Genomic DNA, 17,133 nt, shown 5'->3' on the forward strand with positions numbered 1-17,133 from the left:
TCTTGATCTTTTAACCCTTTAGACTCTCTCTTCACAGCCAATGTTTTGTAATAGATGGTGGATACCCTTTTTGCTAAGTCTTGAAGAAGAAACTAACTGAGTGATGCCACTTCTATGTTTATCTTAAACTTGCATCATCTTTGTCTCTTGTCTATTTGTGCTTTTCTTCAGTAACAAAATTTCACTGAACCTTAAGCTTTAATTATGCTTTAATGAGAATCTGAAATATTTGAAGAGTAATTCAGAGAATTTCTGTCACAGTCGTAGTCCGAAGACAGTCACACTTAAGGAAAAGCACAGATACTTAATGATATAAAAATGTTACAGTGCCAATCCTTGCTAATATCTGCAGTCTAATTATATGCTTTAACTAACTGTCTTGCATTTTCTGTTTCTCTTAAAAGGAATGTGTGTGTTTAAATCACTTAATCCTCACATCTACCTGCTGATGTCCCGCTTTTTGGCCTTGTTTGAGCTTAAAAAGAGATATTTACAAAATATTTACTTCAGTGTCTTTCTTTCACCTTCAGGGGAAAACTTTGAACAGACTCCGTTAAGACGCACATTTAAGTCCAAAGTTCTTGCTCGCTATCCTGAGAATGTTGAATGGAACCCTTTTGACCAGGATGCAGTGGGAATGGTCAGTATCGCTTAATGACTTTTGCTTTTAAGACAAATACCTACCTTAATAAGTGGAGGCATTCGCTTGCGTGTTTTCCTTGACAAAAAAAAAAGTCATTGTATGAAGTTTGTTATAGACTGTAAAAAAAATTGCTTTGAATTTTGCAGGCTCAAAGATTTTCTCACTTGATTGAGATATTTTTTAAAGGAACCTAGTTAAACCTAGCTAAAACTGATAAGTGATGCATACATAGGATGTTTTTTATTTTCTTTACAACTTTTTCTGTTACATTTTACAGAATAGTTTGGAGAAATAAGTTAGTGTGATTAATGAATCTTTGCGCATGAGTTTCTGTTCAGTGTAGTTTTTCCATTTAGATCAAATATAGTACTTTGTCTGGTTTCTAGCCCTAGTGAATAAAATACTTTTATGTGAGTTTGTATTTTGTTGTTTTATTATCACTGAGGTTTGTAACAAAATTGTTATTGCTCTCAATAGAAACCACATAGAGTCCTTTCAACATGTTTACTTTTTCTAATTTGAATATGTATAAATATATTGTACAGAGATGTAACACTTAATACATTTTTAATCTGAAATGTGATAGCAATCTATGGATTCTAAATCCTATTTTAATGAGTGCTCCATTCATTAATGAGGCAGGAGGATAGAAAAAAGTGTTAACTGATACTATTTCCCTTCCCCCCTTCTTTTTTTTTTTGTAGCTGTGTATGCCTAAAGGGCTTGCTTTCAAGACACAAGCAGATTCTAGAGAACCTCAGTTCCACTCTTTTATTATTACTCGTGAAGATGGCTCACGGACATTTGGATTTTCTCTCACATTCTTTGAGGAAGTTACTAGCAAACAGATCTGCAGTGCAATGCAGACGTTGTATCATATGCACAATGCTGAATACGACATTCTTCATACTCCACCCACAAATGACAAAGATAGCTGCAGCAGCACTGGGGACTGCAATGGCACTTCTGTTTCAAAGCTACAGCGTTTTAACTCGTATGACATTAGCAGAGACACGCTCTATGTCTCAAAGTGCATTTGTCTGATTACTCCAATGTCTTTCATGAAAGCTTGTAAGAAAGTACTAGAACAACTTCACCAAGCAGTGACTTCACCTCAGCCGCCACCTCTACCTTTAGAAAGCTACATCTACAATATTCTGTATGAGGTTCCTCTTCCTCCAGCAGGAAGGTCGTTAAAATTTTCAGGTGTTTATGGACCAATTATCTGCCAGAGGCCAAGCACCAACGAACTACCATTATTTGATTTTCCAGTTAAAGAAGTTTTTGAATTGCTTGGAGTAGAAAATGTGGTTCAACTCTTTACCTGTGCCCTCTTGGAATTTCAGATACTGCTTTATTCACAGCGTGAGTACTTGATCTTTGTTTTCTTATCTGGTAGTTGTACTGGCACAAGGGCTTTTCATTTCTGGAATTTTTAAAATTAAAAAAAAAAAAGGAAAACACACCTACAGCGCAACATTATCATGCTAATAGAGTAAGACTGATCTATATACAGGATTTAATGTCAAGAAAAGATCTCAAGTTGCAAAGAGCTTTGTTTTGGTTCCTGTTTCTAGACACCTAAATGTAAAAACTTAGGCTTTCATGTTATCTCCTGTGTTCATGGACTGACTGTCCATTTTATTGTTGTCTCTGGAAGTGTTCTGTGGTTGGGTAGGGTAGTACGCTTTCTCTCATGTTCCTCTCCAGTTACTTTGCTGAATTGTCCCTCCCATCTCTGCCAAACTCTCTGTGAATTTTGAGAAGATAAAAAGCTATGTATGGTTTTGAAAAAGAATTAATGGTATGAACTTAGTTTTTTCGTTGAGTACCTAAAGTCACATTTCAGTTGTTGTTTTGAAATAAAATTATCAGAAAAATGTAGTTTGCCTGGATTTAAATTCCAAGTCTCTGTTAAGCTCTGAAATGGTTATTGCTGATATCATGTAAAAAAAATAAATTGCTTTTAAGACCATAGGCAGGAACTATGCTATGTTAAAATATTTTGAATACAGAGCTTCTTACTCTACATCCTGTTAGTCTAAAAGAGAGTACGTGGAGTTATGCCAGTTTTTTTCTACTTCTAGTTGCCCTAACATGGCTAACATTATGAATAGATGAGTTTGGACTAATGGTATGGATTAAAGTAGATAGACTGCATTTTGAACGGTTTTATAATAATGACAAGCCTAGAAGACCCTAAGGTGAATCCCACGATAGCTTATGGTGGTATGGAAATCTGTTTTCAGTATTTTCTTCCATTGAGCTGTCACTGAAATATGTGGAAAACAAATAGTCATTATTTATAAAATATGTCCTGCAGTTATTAGCAAATTTATCCATGAATTTAAACATGAAATAAAGATGTGTATGTGCGTTGAGATGCGTGCATAGACTAAAGCCAAAGAACGATTTCGTGTGATGGTCAAGGCGATCAAAAGTATATGATGGCAGTAAGGCATTATGGCTTGCTGCATTGTGTAAACAATGCTAACTGACAGAGAAAAACTCTGCAGTTGTTCAAACATCATCAAAAAAAAACCAAAAAACTTGATGGTATTAGTAGTTAGTATCTTGGACCTAATAAATAAATAAATAAATAAAATTTCTTTTACGCCATGCCTAAGGGGATCTGTAGGTCCAGGCAACACTTTGCATATTATTCGCAGAAGATCTGGAAATACTTGGCTAACAGACAAACTTTGTTGTGTTTTCTCCAGAACTGGATTAGACATTTATGTATTTGGGCTTTAGGGAAAGCTTGTTAATGCAGACAGCACTGTGTCACCAGAGCAAGATTCAAACCCCACCTCTTCCACCTGGAGACGGGGCCCGGTCAGCCCGTAGCTGTTCCTGAGGTGTCACGGGGCAGACGTGTGTGTGTGCCCAGCCAGCTGGAAGCCCGTCAGGATGAGCAGTGCCCACAGCAGTGCTCCTGGATCCCTTTCCAGCCCTTTACTCGCTTCTCCTGGGCAGGCCCTCAGCTCCCGTGTGGCCCGGCCTTCTATGTTCTGGCTTCTGTTTCCAACGTCACCTTAATAGGCTTGACTTTTTCTCCCCTTTGGCACTTTCCGAGTGTCTGATCGGTGGTTAATTAACGTAGCTTAAAATAGCTCTGGGATGTGAGATTTTCGACTGCACACACAGACATATGGAAATCAAGAGAAAGGGATTAATGCAACCCAAGGCCTGTAGCCCTGGATCTTGGGCATTTTCTGTCCACTGTTTCCCCTGCCTTATACCAAACTTTGGATGAGTTGGGCTTTTCTACACCTTAATGAAGTGTCTTGTCTGAGTGTATCAAGCTTTCACTTACAGTTTTTGGCTGAAAGTCCTCTTCTAATAGAAAATAAATTTCATTATTTGTTTGTTGACTTTTGTCCATCAATTTTAGCAATCTAGCGCTTCCTCAGTAGCTGTAGGGTTTCTGAAACGTACTTTCTGGAGTATTCAATCTTGGACTTTTTTTTCTTGCTATTTTTCTTTAAAACAAACAAACAAACAAAACAACAAGAACAAAAACAAACAACAACAAAAACAAAGTAAAAAGCAACACAGCTTTTTGGGGCAGTTTACTATTATTTACTGAATTTACTGTCAAAGCTACTAGTGAGTTAATAACAGAAGATACAGGATACTGCTGGAGTTGCCAGCACAGAAGATGAAGACTTTTCTAAAATGCTTTTGATAAAGACATTCTTTATTTTCTTATTATCTGAAATGGGAGTGGGTAGTATTTTTTAAGTCCTAGAAATCAAGTTTTTCTTCCTGAAAAATCTCATGTCTTTTCTGAGTTACTCTGTTTTCTTTTATGTGGCAGTGAAGTAGAAAATTGGTAGAGTGATTGCTTGCTTTGATGTTTAAAAGAGTGTTATCAGTAGGAAAAGGGAACATCTGACTGAGGTGCTGGTTGTCTGTACCTTTACCATTTCCTTCTTTTGCTTTTTCTTTTAGATACGGATGATGGTGTGCTCAGTTCTGAGTGGAACTAGAAAGTACTTGAACTTTTGAAAAGGGCTTGCTCATGTTCTTGTACAAACAGTTCTGCGAGGTCTAGGTTGTCTTTGTGAATCTAAATCTTACTTGTTTCAGCATCCTTTGGTTTTTGTAAATCTTTTGGTGCCCAAACCTGTGACAGCTGAAACTGCTGAGATCACTTCTCCTAGGTCAGATGAGATTGCTGGATTTAGATTTAAGACAGTATAAGAGGGTTTGCTAATGAGGGTTACTTTATTTTTTTCCTCTTGGAGGGCTTTGCAGCCAGATACATTTGTTTTTTGAAACAAATTATGTAGCATTTTAAGTTGCTGGCTGTCCTTGGAATTGGAGTAACTTCACTTGGCAGCAAGTGTGTTTTGCTTCTGAGATTCCTTTGACATGTTTCTGACATTACGCTTCTGGAAGTTCTTCTTTTGTCCCACTATATTGGCACAGCTTGTATGTTTGGGATCAGTGCCTTCCAAATGTAGGGAAGGAATGAGCTCCTTGATTTGACTGTTGTTTTGTGAGAATTGCCTCTCCCGCTTGGGAAAGCGTTAGAGGAACATCCATGCCTATGAGGTGATGAAGAACCCAAAGCTGCTCCTAGTGCTGAGCTGCTACTAAGGAATTCAGACAAAAATATGAGAAGACGGTGGTGCTGAAGGAGACCTTTAGTTGTGCCCTCACTAGGTTATTTTGCAGAAGCTGATTTGCATTCCTGCAATTTATGTTGCTCTTACATCTGTGAAGCAGATTTATTTCTTATCTCTAGAGCACCTAGAGCTTTTCTGAAAAGTGTGCACTGAGTTAGGACAGCTGCAAAATTTGCTTGGAGGAAGCTTTTCTAAACAGCTAAAAACAATAAAAGGAGAAATACAATGCACCACTGCCACAGGTGATCTTGCTCAGTTTTATTTTTCTGTGTATTTTCTGGCTGCTGCCATTTTCAAGTAAAAAATTACATTTTTTTAGTTGATTGCGTTGACTTTGAATCGCTCCCCCCATCTACTTCACTTGCTTACGATGATGTTCCCTCTGGAGATGTGAAGTATTAGTTTTAATTTCTTTGCCCTGGTAGTCCCACGTTGGCAGACTCCAGTCATGGCATAAGATGTTTTCTTACGCCTTCAACGACTTAGGAGAACTGCTGTTTGGTGCAGGCATCTGTAACCAGCCTGTCAGACACAAAAAGTGAACATGAATAGGAAGATCTTTGACCCACTGCCTCTGCTAACCACAATTCTCTCTTACTGCAGTAGCAGGTTGTTTTTTTTTTTTATTATTATTACTTTTATTGTTTTTTCAGTAAAAAGCACAATTAAAGAAGTGCATGTTTCTTCCTAAAGAGCCTGACATACTGAATACCTATTCTCAGTACAACTTTTTTTTTTTTTTTTTTTTACATGCCTAAAGGAAACTCTAGATCCAGCAGTGCTTTTTTCTGGTGGCTCAGCTGCATGTCATGTGCCTACAGGGACTGCCTATGTAACTCTTTTTCACCTTCTGATCCTCTTCAGCTTAAGGAGAGGCTTAACCCTGTCAAATAGCACATCCTTCTAGTTGAGTCACTTATTTTCTGAAGATGTCCAAACTTGTCTGTGGTAGTGGTCCTGCACTGTAAGGGCAACTCTGCTTTAAACTATACAAGTGGCATGGGGGATGGAAATTATTTGACAAATATAGCAGTATTTCTTTGTCATCTAAAAGAAAGTAGCTGTTTTTTTTCCTTGCACGTTGATCAGTTAAGTACTTGCCATCCAAACAGTGCCCTAGTGGTGTGTCACTTTTCCTCTACCAGAGCTCTTGCACAATACAAAGCCTGTGGCATTGCACCAGAATAAGCATACTCTGGTTTCAAAACCAAGATTAGCACCGCTACTGAAGCACTTCCTACCTGTTGTGTGGTGTTTTTTTTTTTGTTTTTTTTGTTTTTTTTCCCCTAAATCCTTCGTAATTCTTTAATATCAGAAATACGCTGCTTTCCCTTTTTTTGTAAAGCAAATGAAACACCCCACCCTTGCTGGATAGGTATAACTTAAGAAAGCGTTCAAATTATTTTGGTTTCTGTTTGCAGGCTTCTTGTCTTTATCCTTTTGTCACTGGCTCCTGAAGTGCACAAAGCCTGCCGAATGTAGTGACCATTCTTGGCAGGCTGTGGTGATGCAGGTCAGGTGTCTGGGAATGGCTCATGCCGTGTGGCTCTCCAGGATCAGAGTGTGTTTGCAGGCAGCTGGGTTGCAGGAGGTAGTTGCTGAGTGGATAGAAAATTTGAATTATTGATTTTACTTTGTAATTAATTTGAAAGGCTAATACTAAAGTTAGCATAATGACAGAGAGAGAAGTTGTATTTAAATTAGCCAGCAGAATTAGGCAAGATTTTTTTTTGCGTGTGTGTAGTAGGAAAACACTTTCTATTCTGAGACTTGTTCTTTCAGATAAACAAGCTGAATATGAACCAGCTGGAATATTTGTGTATCTCCGGCTTCTTTAAAGTAGCTTTTAATGCTGAAGAAAACAGGGCATGTGGTAGGTTCTTCTTCCCAAAGCTTATCATTAATTCATCACTTCTTAGCATTCGGTCTGTGATTAAAGCTGCAAACCAGTAACTGTGCAGGCAGAAACTGGTGTCCAGGCAGAATAGGGCAGTGTTGCTAGTAATGTTGATTGAATTGTTCCCTAACGTGCTTCAGTCCAGGTATGCTACTTGCAAAAACATAGAACTGTTTAAGGCATCCTAGCTCGTTTTAATTTAAGGAGCACCAGCACAGCAGATCTGGTGTGAGACCGTGAGGAGTAGCATTATGCAGTAACCTTTTTGCCAGGCGTAGCTTGATCTGAAACTGAAAATTGAAAGTCTGGATTGCAGAATTGACTGCTGGTAGTAGCAAAACCTGTGATGAGTTCCTCTTGCAGACCCCAGACTCTCTAACTTCGATTCCACGCAAAACGAATCATGAATGCCAGGAACTGCTTAATTTCACTCTGGAGTGTTTGTTTAGAACAAATATTGTTTGCACTCTTCATATCCACTCTGCAACAGTGTAGTAACAGCTTCAGAAACTTCCATGCCTGAACCTGTGTATTCAGGCTGCTTTTGCAATATCACATTGTCTGTAATCTTATGAATGTGTTGGAAGACACCCCCTCCCACCACACATGCATACACACACACGCACAAAGGATGCTGTTGTTTTTTTTTGTTATTATTTTTCCCTTCCTCCTATTCCCTCTGCCTCCCTTTCTGGCTGGAATTAGGTATTGTTGCAGAATCATGCAGAAGGCATCCTTTGTTTACAGCTCGTACTGTATTTATAGCTTGATTGATGATAGGAGCTGTCTTAGTCTTACAAGCTTGCTTTATGGGCTTTCCAGCCTGGCTGCTCAGAAGCATTCTGAACGTTTTAGTGGTTGTTTGCATTAAACCACATGTTCTCAGTTCATCTGGTGTTGCCTCTTTTGCAGGATATAGATATCAAAAAACATTAGAGAAGGTTCCAGAGTATAAAAGAGGAGGGGGAGGTTTTGGCCCAGCATACTGCAATATTAACTGCTCTAGACACCAGCTGCTGAATAAAAACGATCTTTTTGTATGCATGTTGCATAGGTGCAGCTAGCACTGCTGTTAAATGCTGTGAGGAAGAGTTGTTTTTACATTGAACTGAGAGTTTGGTCATGTGTTTCTAAGGACAAATGAAGCCAATCCTTTTTATTTCTTACGCAGATATTTCGGTCCCACTATTGGGTTGGCTACTATGCAGCATGCTTTATAGACGGTTAAGCACTCTTTTAGAAATGTTTATCTGAGAGATACCAGATGCCTTGGTTTTCATCCAAGGCTTGCATAGAAAGCCATAAGCATGGAGAAAATAAAATATTTCCGATGTATTTCCTAGACAATTACAATACAGCTTCCACGCTCGAATGGTGGACTTGCTTGTAACCCTGGATGAGGTAGCAGAGGGTGACCTAATGGGTGCTAAGACCTAACTTGCTCATTTCCGTGTGACTCGTGGAATGACCTACTTTGTGTTGAGCTCTCTCTGTCGTTTCAGCAAAATGGGCTCGGTGTACAAGTGTTGGCTTTCATTAAAGATGCTGCTCAGTTAGTAGCGAGTTTTGTGGTTTTACAGCAAGCTCTCGTTTCTTTAATTCAGAATGACTTAAAAATCCTTTTCATAAAGATATTTTTCTTGCTCTTTTTCAGATTATCAGAGACTGATGACTGTGGCAGAGACCATCACAGCACTAATGTTTCCATTTCAGTGGCAGCATGTGTATGTTCCTATCCTTCCAGCATCCCTCCTCCATTTTCTTGATGCTCCTGTCCCTTACCTGATGGGCTTGCACTCCAATGGATTGGATGACAGGTCGAAGCTGGAACTCCCTCAGGAGGTGAGAGGAGCTTGTTTCAATTGATGAAATAACGTAGCTATGAGAAAAGTGAGGAATGAGACAAAAGATGAATGTTAACTGTAACAGCTGTTGTGAAATTCCTGCTGGCTCTGATTTGGGATGGATCTTATCTTTTTGGAGACTCGGGAGAAAATTCAATGAAATTGCTAAATAAAACCCCATCTTTGGAATTGTGTGCTCTGATAAAGTTAGACTATAATTTTACATGTGTCTTTTACAGAAAGAACAATTTTATGGTGCAAAACTAACATATGTTGTGCTAGGAAATGCAGAAAAGTGCAGTGTGACCTTAAGGTCAAAAAAGCTGCTATGGCCAAAAGGCCTTGCAGCTGCTTGTGTGGTGCTGACTGAGCAAATCTTTACTGACATCAGTGCTGCGCTCTGCTTGCTCTGGTTCCTAGCTGTGCAGGATTAGGCTGGGTTTCTCTGCACTGTGTTTCTGAGTTGGCGTTGGTTTACCTGGACCCAGCTGGTCAGTTGTCTGTACCAAAACTATTTTGGTTTTTCCTCTGAATGTAAACTTCAGCTCATAGCAAAATGTCAGCACCTACTTAAGCAAACTGGTACTAACCGGGATAGTGCTAAGGAAATCCTGCCTTGTAGTGAGCTTATGTTAGCAACAGCTACTGCATAAATTATGAGAATGGTCCATAAAGGCTTTGCAACTCATACATGGGGCTGGGACTACATTAAAACCACATAGGGGTTGCTTTTATTTTATCCCGCTGTTCACAAATATTATTTTTAGGGCAGTGCCAGGAGAGACGTTAGGAGCTGTTTGTGAGAATCAAGGGACCAACAGTGGTCGAGCACTACCTGAGGTAGCAGAGGAGGTGCCTGCAGGAGCCAGCAACTACCTGTGGGAAGCAGGTGTCAGGTGGCTGCTGGCTGGCTGGGTCAGGCAGCTCCATCGGTAGGCTGGATGGCTTCTCTTGTGGGGTAGCGCTGGTGTGTTTGCTCTTGTAAGTAGCAACTGATGAGAGTTGAAGTGTCGTCTGGCTGTTGCGAAGAAGCTGGACAGCTCAATCCGATAGCCCTCTGGGAAGCTGGTGTTTGCAGAATGGTTAGCTGTGCAACAGCAGGTCTGGCCCCTGCTGGAGTCTGCTTAGTAGCTAGCATAGGTGTAACTTCACAGGGGAAGGACTGGGTAAATCCTGGAAAACATTCTGCTTAGAAAATCCTACTACTAGGGTCCATAGTCTTTGTCACTTTCTCTGGTTGCCCATTTGCTTCTATTATCATTTAAATTACTGGAGAAGCGGTGTGGAGAAGTGTGGCAGGGAGAGGATTTTTTTGGTGATGGTGGTTGTTGCTTTTTTTTTTTTTTTATCTGCTTCATTATTAGATGGTTCTGCAACATAGCTTGACATAAACTTCCTAAAAAAGCTATGTGGAAATAAAGACAAGATATTTTTGTGAACTTCCAGTCTGGTCACCATGCCAACATTGCTCTTTTTACTCAAATCCATATGCTGGTAGTTTTCATTGGCTTTTCCTGGCAAATTGAAAAGAAATTTTCTCCTCAAATTGTTGTGTTATTTTCCTGATAAAGCTCAAGTCTTTATAAATCTCCCGATTTCTTTTTCTCCCTCTCTTTTTGCATTGGCATAATTAATAACAGAGTAATTGAGTCTTTATGAATTAATAACAGAGTAATAACAGCAGTTAACACAGGAAGTTCCATCTGAACATGAGGGAGAAAGTTCTTTGCTGGAAGTGGGACGGAGCACTGGCACAGGTTGCCCAGGGAGGTTGTGGGGTCTCCTTCCTTGGAGAAGTCCAAGCTGCCTGGACACAATCCTGGGTAATGTGCTTTAGGGGACCTTCCTGAGCAAGAAGGCTAAATGGTCTACACGGTCTCCAGAGGCACCTTACAACCTCGGGCATTCTGTGATGAACGTAATGTGTGTTCTTGCCATGAAGACAGTTTATTGGCTTTGTTTCCTATGTTTTTACGACACTTTGAATGCGTTGACATGCCTAATGAATATGGCTAGTATACTTTTTATAGAGGATAGCTGGAGGATAGTAAAGTGTATGTGTGGGAATGTATATTAATATACACCATGGATGTTATCGTTATTTTAGGAAGTTTCAAAAAGACTGTCCTCTTCTTGTAAAGAGAGATTTTTCTAATTTTGAAATGACTCTGGGACCTCCATATAAACATTTTTGAATGGATGCTTCAGTTATTTAAAGGGTAAATGTTTTTAAAGAGCCTTATCAGGTTACTTTGGAGGTTTGAACTAAGGTAGATCTGTTTATAGATGTTAAAAATGAAATCAAAGCAGTACTAAAAAAAATCACCTGGCATCACAACTTTTTTTTTTTTTTTTTTAGGTAGTCTTTAGTGAAGGCGGAGGAGTAGATTGTTGATACAGTCTTATTGAGATGCTGTTGGGAAAGGAAGGAAAGGACACAGAGTACTTGAGATATCAGCAGGAATGTGCCTGTGTAATGGAATATGCTGCAGGATACAAACTTGTCCTGAAGCTTCAGCTTTTCTCTTGTGCCCACCCATTGTTGTCCCCCACCCCCCTCCAAGAGTGAGCTTTTACAGTTGGGTACATGGCGTAGTCTGAGAAATCCCCCTTTCTGGGAGCCACTGCTGAGTAAGGTTTCTTGGTAACTGCTGAAGATCTTAGTGCTGCACTTTGGGAGAGTAGCTATGGTATACAAGTGGACTTTAACATACAGCAGAGACTTCAAAGATGCCTAGGAAGTTGCCCTATACAAATAGGGCAAATTTGTTTATCCAAGAGGTAAACTAGGCTGGGAAGAAGAAAAGCTCGCTGTTGTTGAGATTTACATTGGAGAGTATTTACTTTTAAAAAGCAAAACAAGAAAAAATCTGCTGTTCTAATGAGGCATGAATGTACCATTTAAGATGCAAAGCAGAATCTGAAGTGCATGTTAGTCTCGCTAAGTGAAACTACTGATCAGTATCAGTATTTCTGATAACAACAATTTAATCAGCTCTAATATATTTAGAACTGCAGATTACAGGTTCATCTCAAAACAACTTGGCATTCTGATTAGGCCTTCAGATACCCTTCACTTGAAGAGCCAGATAAGCTCTAAACATAATTCCTTATGGAGAAGCTGACAAGAAGCATGAATAAATGTCACGATATAACAGTAGAAGAGGCCATAGGGATTCTATTATGTGTACATAAAGACAAATCTGTCATTGGTAACAAAAGCAACATTGCTATTTAATATTGCTTATCTCTAACGTTTGGGACGTATATGATACTATATGAAATCTTCAGGGTTATGTGAGGATCTCAGTTTCCAAGTCCTGCCTCTAGGCTTCTGATTCACAGATACAGTATCAGAATTTTCCTCCCTTATCAGAAGGGGTATCAGAACAGAGAGCTGTTCTACCTTCTAATTTATTTTGAGTCCTGAAAAAATGTTTGGCTTTGTCTTGAAACTGCATAAACCGCATCTCTGTCGCGAATCCATTCATGTGGATGGATGGGACAGTTCTTATTATCCAAGATCTAACTTAGACAAAGAATACGGAAGTGAGGATTGATGGAAAATATAGTTAGTGCTTCTCAGTTGAAGGGCATTGAGTATAGTATTAGGAAGAGTATAATACTGCTATCTAACATGGCAAGGATACTTCAGTGTCTCTATAGATCTCCTGGTTGTTATTTTGTAATGAAGTTGTAAAAATAGTTATTTGTATTGCTCTAAATGTTTTAAAAATTCTTTAGGCTAATATATTTGGAAAGACTGACTGTCCTAACTGTTAGGTCTTCCACAGATATGCCATAAAGCTTGTTTAGGTTTGCTTGTCGTGGCAGTCTCCCATATTTTGGCCACAGCTGATGCTTTAAGGAATGCTTTACCATGGGAGTGTGGAAACCCAGCTGTATCTGAGAAGTTGATGCTTTGTCAGATGATAGTTAAAATCTTCAGCAAAATAACCTAGTACAAAAAGTAAGTTTGCATTGCTCAGTGGTGAATTCACTCAAGTTTACCGCTGATATGAAGACCCTGACTCTCAGTGGCCTGCTAAAAGTATAAAGAGGCTCGAAACTTACTGTAGGGTTGAGTCGAGTTTCTTGTGTATGTCAGTGATACAGTACACTTACAAGTTAAGCTTGTTCTTACATCTATTGCTGCTTTTGCTGAGGGCTCTTTCTGTGTGCATGAGCATCCTTGTGGTTTCGCTGGTGGCTGCATCAGAGGCCTGTAAGGAACCCAGAAACGAGAGGGCGGGGGAGGCATGGGAGAAGCTGTGCTAGAATAAGAAGGTGCTGCAGAAACTGAAGGGGAAGGCAAGAACATGCAGCTGTTTCAGATGTTGCTAGCAAAATGTGGTTTGTTTATCGATAAGATTTATCAAAAAGGCGGTTAAACTAGCAGTCTTGCAAATCATAAACCCAGCAAATACTGAAGTAAGGCTGTTTTTCGATGTGTCTTTGAATTTCCTTTTAAAGAAACTTTTGCAAAGCTATAGCGATATATTTTTAACAGGCAAGTTAATCCCAGCCACTTCGTGCTTCTGACTTTGTGTGTGCATCTTGTCACTCACCTGCATGTGAATTATGGAAATTGCAATGATTCTGAGTCAAAATAAGCAACGTTAAATCTTCCAGCACTTGTTAAATCAAACAAAAACAGTATCTTCTTTAAAAATCTTACTTTTAATGAAGGATCTTGGGCAATAAACTCAGCTTTTAAAGTCTTCCAAATTTTCTAAAAGAAAACATACGTATCTGTCATATTAACAAAGAAATGGATTCTCAGTATTTTTATTTCAACCATTAACAAGATGTTACCGGATATTAAATCTTAACTATTTTTTTTTTTTAATTTATGTTTGTTTTAGAAGATAGGTCTATTGAAAAGCCTTTTTTCCTCTTGATGCCGACATACTTAGATCAGATTAACCATGATAATTATTTTGAAAGATCATCGCTGCTCTGTATGTGTTTTCATGCTGTCTGCTGGTGTGATAGATCCTTGATAATACTTCATATTTATTGACAGACTTCAGTTTTACGTTAGTCAGTTTTCCTGCACTGCCGTGTTAAAGAGCCACTCAACGAGTTAAATTCATGTTTCTGAAGGCTGCAGCTTTAAGTTGTTCTACATCACAAATTCTGACTTTTGCATGAAGATCAGTAGTGCTGAGAATGAACACAAAAATTCATCATTTGCTCACAGGAATTCTTTAGAATTTAGGAGTTCTGTAAACATACTTTCCACTAGCCAACCATGCATATATATATTTACATACCATGTTTCTTGTCTTTTAAGTGAAGTTGGGTGGTTATTTGCAAAGTCACAGAGGTGATGTGTACTGCAGATATGCTGTAGATGAATGTTTCTTAGTCTTTTAATGCTGTATTCAAGCAGAAAACTTCACTCAGTCATATTTTAATCTGACTGTCGAGGAGGGGATCTGAAAACCTGGATGCAACTTGTAGTCTGAGCACCTGTGTAGGACAAAGAATTAGATAGAACGTATTTTCTCTTTAGGGTGTCAGTGGGGCAGGGAGCTTACTCATTGTTTAGAGAATAAGCTCTTCCTTTTTAGACATTATTTTGGGAGAACCTAAATCATTTCCTTTTTTTTTTTTTTTTTCTTTTTTTTGAACAGTCCTGAAAGGAAGGATATGGGCTTGATGCAGGTGTTGCTAGATGTGTGTGTAGTTTTGCCCCGTACTGTACTTGAGGTGAAACTAAAGAATTGCAATTGTCCTCTGGCCTTGGAATTAGTGGGAGCAGTCTAAACACCAATGAGGCAACTGAAAATTTTGCTGTTGACCTCAGGGCATCAGGCTTTGGCATCGTGTATATATATGAACATTGATGTACATATGTCTACGTTCCTAAGATGTGTCAGATTTTCACCAAAACCAAAACTCACCAAATATAGGGTGAGATAAATCCTAGAAAGATATGCAACTTCTTTTGGTGTTGTTACAGAAGCTACATAGGTGAATTATATATAAAATATATATTATATTATATATTATTATATAATATAACATATTATATATATATTATATATATATAGTTATACAATAGTATATATTATATTATTATATAATATAATATATTATATATATATTTTTTTTTATTTGGTCTTTAGTAAATGAGTGAGATTGGAATAGGAAAACAGAATTGAACCTACTAGTTCAAATAATTTTTGTTTTCTTTTTTCCCCCTTGGAAGCAAGCCTCTAATCTTCCTTGGGGAACCAGTGTAGTTCTCAAGTTGTTTCCAAAAAAGACAAGATAATGTTATTGCAGCTTCTGCAATGTCATTACACCTTTCCAAGTGGAATTCACTGAACTTCAGAGGAATGGGTTTACATGAGCAAGGTAGTTACTTGTTGAAAATACTGTTGCAAATATCTTGTAGTTAAAATCTAGCTGTATGTGTATGTATGAACAAAAGCACACACCTGTATCTAATATATGCTACAATCTCTTTTGTATCTGATTTACTACTTTAAAAATGAGTCTTCTTCCTTAATTACCTCCTTGGACATGGAAACGTAGGCTTCAGTAATGCTTTCTTCAAAGCCACCTGACCCATTCCATGATGGCTGGGGCAGGTTTGTTTTACAAAATACCTGAACAAATACATATGCGTACGATTCTTTTAATAAGCACCAAATCCAAAGACAAAATGTGACCCTTGTGCTTAATGGTATTCTAACGGTATCCTGTTCTAAATTAAATTCCAGGCTAACCTTTGCTTTGTGGATATAGACAACCATTTCATCGAGCTGCCAGAAGATTTGCCCCAGTTTCCAAACAAACTTGAGTTTGTTCAGGAAATTTCAGAGATACTAATGGCATTTGGAATTCCACCTGAGGGAAACCTTCACTGTAGTGAAAGTGCCTCCAAGATGAAGAGCCTCAGAGCATGTGACCTAGTTTCTGATAAAAGAAACGGGAACATAGCAGGATCACCTTTGAATTCCTATGAGCTGCTAAAGGAAAATGAGACCATTGCAAGACTCCAAGCACTAGTTAAAAGAACAGGTGTGAGTCTAGAAAAGGTAAGCTATGAAATGATCTACACTGTCTCTGGAACCACAGTAGCAGACGGTCTGAAGTGTTGATCTAAAGAGTGGCTTTGTGTTCACTGGAAAGAACTTCATTTAACATGTACATAAACCTTGTGAACATTTGTGGAGACAAGGACAAGTCGTAGGGGAGGAACTTTTTTTTTTTTTTTTGGTCAAGATCATGTTTTTAAAAATACATCTTGCCTTGTGTATTCTTGATTTTAAGATTCATTCCAAATTTACATCACTTTCTTATGATTTACATGGTTGAAACGGATATCCAGATAATCCAAGGTTGGAATCCAACCTTGTTTGCTATGGGTATCTTTGTTTTACACTGTGTAAGAGTATGTGCAATTTTGCTTGCCTATTATCTGCTTTCTTTAGAGATGCTGTGATGTTTCTAGTTGATATTGTAAAGCGTGTTAATGTCTGATCCAGCAAGTGAATGTGTACACAGCTTGTGGTGACCCCAGTTGTGTTTTTGAGTTGGGGTGTGTGTGGGGAAATGTGGCCCTTCTTGCATAAATGATTTTACCTGAAGAACCACTGTGGAATTTTTGAACCTTTGTAGAACAGATGAAGGTTTTCTGAGTAAAACTTATTTCTGGCATGTTTAAGTTATCTTGACCAGTTCTTCTTCCTTGAGACTTACTCCTACGAATGTGGCCATAACCTGGCCTACAGGTAGGGACAGAGACAGAAATTGTGTGATCTAGCATCAAGGAGGAGAGCAGCTTTGAGGGGAAGGGTCTGCATGGGGGCTATAAGAAGCATCATTTGGTTACTAACTAGACAGGATTAGATGCTCAAATTAGCTATGTTCCTCCTCAGGTTTTCCTTTTGCATTGTTTTTTTCTTGTTCAGGAGAAAACTGGTAAGAAGCTTTTGTTCTTTTGCTGATTGGATTGGGAAGTGATGGGAGAAGTACAGGCCTTTTTCTAATTCTTACATGTTTTTGCATATTCAGGCCTTACCTCTGTGCTCTCTTCCATAATAAAGAACAGTTGATTTGTAATTAGAGATTACTCTGGGCTGTGTAGTGATGAACAGT

General features: G+C 38.6%; 1 protein-coding gene across 6 annotated transcripts in view; it reads left to right on the forward strand.

The window, feature by feature from the left end:
- The window catches only part of DENND5A (DENN domain containing 5A), a 60,330-nt gene that overhangs the window by 14,923 nt on the left and 28,274 nt on the right, over positions 1-17,133 (forward strand). For all 6 annotated transcript variants that reach the window (XM_084521603.1, XM_084521598.1, XM_084521600.1 and 3 more), the window contains 4 exons: positions 531-640; positions 1,348-2,008; positions 8,829-9,016; positions 15,753-16,070. In XM_084521603.1, the coding sequence (XP_084377729.1) occupies positions 531-640; positions 1,348-2,008; positions 8,829-9,016; positions 15,753-16,070 (1,277 nt within the window). The remainder of the gene's footprint in view (positions 1-530; positions 641-1,347; positions 2,009-8,828; positions 9,017-15,752; positions 16,071-17,133) is intronic.

This window comes from Aythya ferina (genome assembly GCF_964211825.1).
Source record: "Aythya ferina genome assembly, chromosome: 5".
Lineage (NCBI taxonomy): Eukaryota > Metazoa > Chordata > Aves > Anseriformes > Anatidae > Aythya > Aythya ferina.